At 44.8% G+C, this 7,785-nt stretch overlaps 1 protein-coding gene across 2 annotated transcripts; it reads right to left on the reverse strand.

Moving 5' to 3' along the window:
* Window positions 1-418: 418 nt before the first annotated feature.
* Window positions 419-6,647, reverse strand: ctxn2 (cortexin 2). 2 transcript variants are annotated; one of them, XM_030414691.1, is made up of 2 exons: window positions 2,820-3,218; window positions 419-2,295 (listed from the first exon to the last, which is right to left on the reverse strand). In XM_030414691.1, the coding sequence occupies exon 2, from the start codon at window positions 2,224-2,226 to the stop codon at window positions 1,981-1,983; it is 246 nt and encodes an 81-aa protein (XP_030270551.1). In that variant the 5' UTR covers window positions 2,227-2,295; window positions 2,820-3,218; the 3' UTR covers window positions 419-1,980. The 2 variants fall into 2 exon arrangements, 1 of the variants encoding a protein (XP_030270551.1); XR_003983856.1 differs by lacking the exon at window positions 2,820-3,218 and adding an exon at window positions 3,252-6,647 and having other exon boundaries at window positions 2,282-2,295.
* Between the last annotated feature and the right edge of the window lie 1,138 nt (window positions 6,648-7,785).

The following is a 7,785-nucleotide window of genomic DNA, read 5'->3' on the forward strand; positions in this document are numbered from 1 at the left end:
GACCTTATTGTCTATGCTAACATTCTACATTTTATCATGCTACTGCTTCCTTCAAGCGCAGGAGGCCATTATTCAAGCTCACTGCGACAGTTCCCATGAGGCCAGGAAGAACAACATAGTAATGCTGGTGGGGGGTCGGGACCCTGAGTTTGGGAACCGCTGCTACAATGCAGCCTCTCAGTCCTGATCTGTCTGTGCTGCAGCAAACGTCAGACAACCACTGCCAGAGTGAAGAGGCAGAGAACACAAACCCCAAAAAAGCTCTAATTTGAGCCTCTGCAGTCCATCAACCAAAAGCTGTCACCTAAAGTACCGAGCCAATTTGATCTCAACTGAACTCACAAGCATTATTCTTCCCCCGACGTGCGCTGCAGATAAAAAAAAAAAAAAATGAAAAGCAGAGATTCGACCGACCATATTTAAAGTGAATAAATTTGTATTTATTTCACATCATTGAATCAAATCTATATCAATGAGAAAACTCTACCACCAGCTGAGCAAGCAACAGGTCAGGAGATGCATTATCTGTCTTCATGATATGCCACACGCGCCCACACGCACACACACATGCACACACACACACAGGTGCTCTAATGTTTCTAGATGAAGGCACATAAACCCATTGAAGGTCACAGTAAGGCAGATTCACAGCACTAAGGAGAAACCGTAGACCGTAGAAATTAGCAAAGGAACACTCAAGACTTCGACCGGTCTGCCGTATTAACGAATCTCTGTCTCCGACTGTCCGGTCTTCCTCCGTCGGGCAGGAAGAGAGCAGGTGAGAGAGGGTGACGATGGCTGAGAAACGGGAGGAGGAAGATGTTCAGGTGCAGTGCTGACAGACATCCCACCCCTGTTTTCCATGTGACCTTTTTCCTCTGCAGGCAGGTAGTGAGAGTTCATCCTTGTCATTAGAAAACTAGCAGCGCTGAGAGAGAGAGAGAGAGTCCTTCCCAGTTTGTAATCCGCATTTCCCTTCAAAGTTCTTTGGCTTGCTTGCGTCAGCCAACCTTTAGACAGAACGCTTGACGGACGGAACAATTGGCAGTCCATAAATCAACACTATCATACGTCTCTGCAGACATACTGTCGAAAGTAAACAGTTGGGGTTTTTCCTCTTTCACTCGGACATGTAACTGTGGCAACACACAGTGTACAATCACTCACAGGCAGCAGCAATACAAGCTCTGAGAGCTGTTTTTGCATCATTTAGAAACAGTAACACCATAATGTAAATCACAGTTTGTTGAAATGCCTTTCACGCCACGGAAAGGACCAATCTGTACACACAGCAGCAGCAACAGCAGCAACAGCAGCAGCAGCAGCAGCAGCAGCAGCAGCATTCCTTTGGATCACCAACAGACGCGATTTGATTTGTCCACAAAGCACAAGTTACACGTAATACCCTGTTTCCAACCAGATACATTCTTGTGCAGAACAGCTCTGCTGTGCAGAGGTGCGACCACTCTGTTTTCACGTAAGGAATCTTGTCCCTGAGTCTTCAAAACTACATCTGAATAATCCCACTGCACCCTAAATCCCCACCCTGTCCCACGAGCATCCACCTCTAACCACCTCTACAGACATTCAACTTGTAGGGTGTGGGTTAAAGGGAGCTTCAGCCGCTTTCCTTGTAAATCGATGAGCTGAAATGCACACCCCCCCTGGCAGAAGGGCAAAGGATATGACACAGCGTCTGCCTCACACTCGCTCAGACGCACACAAACAACAGACAAGTAGTCACATACGGTAGAGAGACTCTACACTGGCTCTGAACTAACAGCACACACACATTTAACAGCATACACAGCTTCAGTCTCTTGGCTCGCTCCGTCACAGAGAGATGTCTTAATGGTGCGTCAGTGTCAGGTGCAATGGTTGTGCAGGGCTCGTGTGTGTTTGCGCGTGTGTATTCGTGTGTATACATATCTATAGGCAGTTCTGTTTGCGAGGACATCTATGGACGTGTGTGTCCCTGTGTTAAGTTAGGGCGTACTCGAACGTCCCTTTCTCCAGCCCCTCGATACCGTCGGCCCAGTTGGAGGAAGGCATGCTGCTGTAGGGGTCCAGCAGGATCCGGAAACACCTTACTATGAGCAGCCCCAGGAACACCAGTAGCATCCCCACGAAGGCAAACGCCGTCTTCTGCTCCAGAGTCAGAGAGTGCGCCATCATGTCGTTTCCGCTCATGGCAGCAAGGGAGTGGTTGTAGTGGACGCTACACATGGTAAACCAGCATCTAGGTGCCTCATCTCTCCTCTGATGGGGTCAGGCGTTTAGAAGCCTGCATGTTACCTGGACAGAGATTACATGATGGCTTCAGGTTAGCGCTGTGTTGAGAGAAATTCACTGAATCAACATGCTATCACAGTTAATGCACACACTGCGCAAGCTGTGAGGAACAACGGCGCAGATATGAGGAGCAATTTAAATGTTTTGAAAGGCGCTGACCATGAAACACGGGGGGGGGGGGGGGGTTACAGGTCTCTATAAATAGCCTCTTTTGAATGTGGTATCAAACAGATGTCCGGAGACTTCGATCGCTCTCTCGCTCACTCTGCCCCTCTGGGAATTTTGCAGAAAAATTTCAAAAGGCAAACGCGAGCAGAAGAGTGAGGGAGACTGCAGGAAAGCGGGGTTCAAGGGATACGAGCCAATGCCAAGGCTACATTCCTTTAAATCGAGTTGGAATTACAACGTGTCGCAGCGCATAGCCGGCTGTTAAACACAGGCAAAGCGGTGATGTGTCTATGCAAGCGCCTCATCTCATGAAGATGCGACGCTACGTATGTTTGCTTTAGAGGAAAAGGGCTCTCTACCTGTTGCGTGCCAGTCACTGTAATTCCATTAGAGAGGAACGCGGCGGTGATTGACCGAAACATGATCCCAGAACTGGTGTGGTCACACAAGTGCATGCCTGCTCCTGTCATTCTTTTCCTCCCAAATCTTTTTTAACATGAACACGAGCAGCAGGTGGCTCGTGCGAGAGGAGGGGAGGGGAGAGAGGGAGGGTACATACAGACGGGGACCGGGGGGGATGAACAGACAGAATTGGGAAAAGACAGACGAGGGGCGAAGGAAGTAGAATGCTGAGGAGGACGCTGCACAAGTGTGCATGGTGTGGGAGAGAGACAGCGAGGGAGGGTGAGGTAGGGTGAAAGAGAGACCGCATTGGCAGATTCTCGAGCGAGGATGTCTCAAGAAGTAAAAAGCAGGCGTCTCACCGTCATTATCGTTCCATCCTTACAGACCTGTTGCTGCTGTTTCTTGCGGGCAACTCCTCTTCCTCGGAGTCCTCAGACACGTATCCGTGAATCCATCCATCGCTGGCATTCCGGACGCGCCACGCTAGCCTCTCATCTAAACACAGAGCGAGAGACAGAGAGAGAAACCGGGAGGCAGAGGGGGAGAGGCAGGATCAAGCGATGATATGTGTCTCTTCTCGGAGATACGGCTCCTCTCCTCATGCTCCCTCACTTGCTGCCTCCTACTCATTATCATTCTGTTTCTCTATCTCCCCCTCCAGAAGCACGCACGCTTGCTCCTGCTGCATGGCAACCACTTGTTAGTCTCACTCAGCTGCTCTGCTGCCTCACTCATTCACAACATTTCCCCCCCCTCCCCGTGCCCTCCCCGCTCCTCGGCAACACCAGGACGGATGCAGCAGCATAAACAAGCAATCCGCCTCATCTTTTTCCCCCTCTCCTCATTCTCTCCCCTCCGCGGCTCACTTGGCTTTTCTAAAAATGACTCCACCAAAATGTGACAGGAATACCACCAGCTTAGCCAGGGGGGGGGGGGGAATGCCGCCTCTCACCGCTCCTGGCCAGTAAATGCTGCTGCAAAGGTATTTTTGGTACAGCGCAGCATTATCCTCCGAGCCTGGTCTGATGATGCGTTTTTAATTGGTGCAGTTCGCTGTTGGTCAAATTGAATTAGACCCTCTGCTTGTAGGCTTTACAAATGCAAGCCTCCTCCCCGGGACACGGTGAACGAGAAGACACGTGTGTTTAAATAGATTTCACTGTACTGAATGAAAAGCATCACTGTGAAGGAAAGGAAAGGCAGCAGGTCATGAGATTGCCCACTGTAACAGAATGCAGCAGTGGAGCGTCTGGCCATCTGTTTTGTTGTTGTGCAGCGCAAATTCATATCAGCAATGGAGTTTCTGACACAGTGGTGCAGTGACTCGGATCTAAGGATAAGGCATGCCACGAGGGAGACGGTCATCGTTGCTTAAAAGTGGCAAAGATAGCTTCATTTCTCTTATTCGGTTGTAAACAGCAGACAAATTCCCAGAGGTGAATTCCCTCCCTCGCCTCCACTTTTGCTTCACACTTTTATGCCTCTGCAGTGTCTTTTAAACTGTCCTTCTTCCCTGGATCAGTACGTACCCAGCCCCGCTGTGTTGTCAACGCTGGGCTGTAACTGAGTAGACATAGGTAGCGCGGCACCACTGTGATTTGTCACCAGAGTCAGCTACTCATAAGCACCTTTTTTTTATTTCAAGGACAGTACTTGCAAATAAGATGAGGAGATGTCACACTGTACAGGCAATGCAATCTTTAGCCGCTGCCTCATTGCACTCGTGTCAATTTAAAAGACAAGGTCGAAATGGAAAAGTATCGGGTCACGGCGCAATAGTGTGCGATCATCAGTGATGAGGTCAAGCTGCAAACAGTGTGAATTGTCATTGTTATTAAACCCATTATGGTGAGTCATGTGAACATGAACAGAACTACAACAACTTACATGAGGCCATCTGCTGATATGACATTTATCGTCAGAGGTGGGAAGGAGTAAAGTACAAATGCGAATAAGTAGATTTTTCAGGTATCTGTACTTCACTTGAGTATTCTGCCTGTTCCTTCCTACGTATGAAGACCTTCCCAACATCACAAGACTGATTTCAGCATTCATCAGTGCACATCACGCACAGCAGACGTAGCGAGACAACACGGAATAGACGGAAACGGGCAGAGAGGGCGGCTGGATTCTGGGAGAAAAGGTGTGCTACGGCAAGTTTTTCTACACTCGAGGGTCTGAGGACAGAGGATGTTGCACGCTGTATTGGTTGTATTGCCCACTGAGGCAATGTGATTGGGATTTTGGGCTATATAAATCAAACTGATTTGATTATTGTCTCACTGCAGACACCCTGCAGCCCTCTGCCTGGATTTTCTTATTTTCTCACTTTGTTGCTGCTCGGGACGCTTTACCAACCCAGCATGTGTCTATGAGACGTCCTGGGAATGAAACTCAACAATTCACTATCTCAATCTTTGTGGTGCGTTCAGGAACAGCTGGGACAAATCCTACTGATCCTCCCTTTAACTTTAATAGTCTTTGAATTATATTAATATGTTGTGAGCTTCAGTTAGCATTCAGAGGGAAACTTTTTACTTCAATACTACAGTACATTTCAGAGCCTGTATTTTCTTACTTCTACTTGAGTGAAGACTGTGTTTACCTGTGCCATTCCTGTTTATCGTACCTGTCAACAGTCATAACAAGCAATTTAAGCTTTTACTTGAGTGCCAGCGTGCTTTGGACTCCTTTGTGTCTGGAAGAAGAACTGCTGAGACAATCTAAACCTGTTGCATAAAGCATATCCGAATGCTGCCCGGTGTCCATAGGACATAAGGATAAAGATTGCTAGACTTTTATCTAAGCAGCAAAACTGATATTGAGAACTATAAAAACATTATTCTGTGAACTGCTCTCACGGTATCCCCCCCATAATATTAATGAACTCTACACCATGCCCTTTTGTGATAATACAATCTGTACAAGACAGCACAAAGGCAGACGCAGTTAAATTACAAGGATTTTAGATACTTTATTCAGCGTCCTCATTAGCCTGATTGCAGCAATTACTAATTCTCCTGAGGCTCACAACTTAATTAAATTGACATCGTCTGTAAGTTAGACAAAACGATGGTGCGACTTTTGAGGGTAAATATAATAATCTAAAATATTATTTACACACCGAGGAATGCTAATTTTAAGTGATTTCTTGAATTGATCGATGACTGCCATGACAATTTATTATTGATTAATCATTAATTATATCTGAAATGTGTTGGATGTTTTTGTTTGGGAAACCACCGACGTGATCTGTTTTCAATGCAAAATCATAGAAAGCTGCACGAGGAGTTAAAAGAACAGATAATGTAAATACAGAGTTACTTCAATAATGACCTAAATAACCCAAAATAATGACTTCATTGTAATCCCTGAGCCTTTGTCTGTCGCTGTTCAACAGCTGGTCAGTAAATTCCAGCACATAGCGAGGCGACTAAATGGCTAAAATAAAATCATATCAGTTTATATAGAATATCTATAATTACTAGTATTTTAATTACACATATTTTCCCATACTGGCATTTTGAGTTTTATATTTATACATTCAATAAGCAAGTATTGTAACCAGATACTGCAGTATACGTCCTACATATTGCAGGCGATTGTACACATCATAGTGTGCTATAAAAATAAAAATACTGCTATAACTGCTGATAAGATTATTCAAAAATGAAAAGAAACATTTTGGCATCTCTCTTTGGAAAATGTCTTCAATAAACTAGCGATGGCCACATCAGATGCATGCTAGTTAGGACCAGGTTTGTATTGTATTATTCTGTGGTATTCACACTATAAATAAACAAAAAATTGTGAGAAAAAAAATTGAGGAAACTTTATAAATGTATTTAGTCAATAATGACGATGTTAAAAACAGACAGAAATAGTGTCAGTCAGTCTTCCTTTATATGGTGAGGTTCAAGGGGGAACCAATTTTTAAACGCCAATGGTGTCATTATTCTACAGCCGTTGTGTTGTGCAAACATTTACTTCATAATGCAAAGTTAAAGCTAAACAAAAGCTTGTCAATCATGAGTTTCCAATTTGACTATATTGATGGTTGAGAAAGAGTGAAGTAACTTTTTTGACCGTGTCTTTCTTCGGTGTGTTGTAAAGACAACTTCATGTCTCTTCAAGTAAATCACATTTTAGTCAGGAGTGTTTGCGAGAGGATCTTTTAGTAACTACTTTGAAAAATCATATCTATTGACCTAATCTGGTTCTACCAAAAAACTAACTAATATAAATCTGACTTTAAACTTTTGTCACTGCTGTGACAAAAAAAGTCACACTTTTGATGGCTTCAACATTAACTCAGTGCATCTCAATGTGAACTGTTTGTTCTTTGTCAGAGAACTGAGGTTATGAAGTTATACTCCAGCTGTCTTAATGTGAATTGTGCAACACTAATCTGCTGGATGTATGCTGACCATCAAGGAAGTGTACTGTCATTTTACTGACCTGATTTTTTTATTGACAGAGTATAAAATGCTCTGTACATAAAGTTAAAGGTTAACTTCACAGCTATGCTACAGGTCAACCTTATCCATGTTGTAATTTGAACTTGTTGCAATCTGTCTTTAATCACACCTGACTTGTCATCGGTATCTGTTCCTGGATGGAGTGAAAATGTATGTACCTCCGGGTGTTAGCTTGCACCATTTGTTGAACTTGTGGCTTTAAAGTGCAACCCAAAAATGTCAGTATGTGATAAGACACTTCCCCATACGATAGCAAACATCTGGGCTGGAGAAGCTCACCTGAAGATGCACTGAGGGTTCTGATTCTGATGCAATTAAAGTCGGACTCTGCAGATCTACGGTGTGAATTACCGCAACTGTAATATGTGGCTTTACATTGTCTGCACCCCCCTCCTATTATCAGTACTTTATCCATAAGCCTCACACTTTACCATTGACCTTC

Source organism: Sparus aurata, chromosome 4, assembly GCF_900880675.1.
Source record: "Sparus aurata chromosome 4, fSpaAur1.1, whole genome shotgun sequence".
NCBI lineage: Eukaryota > Metazoa > Chordata > Actinopteri > Spariformes > Sparidae > Sparus > Sparus aurata.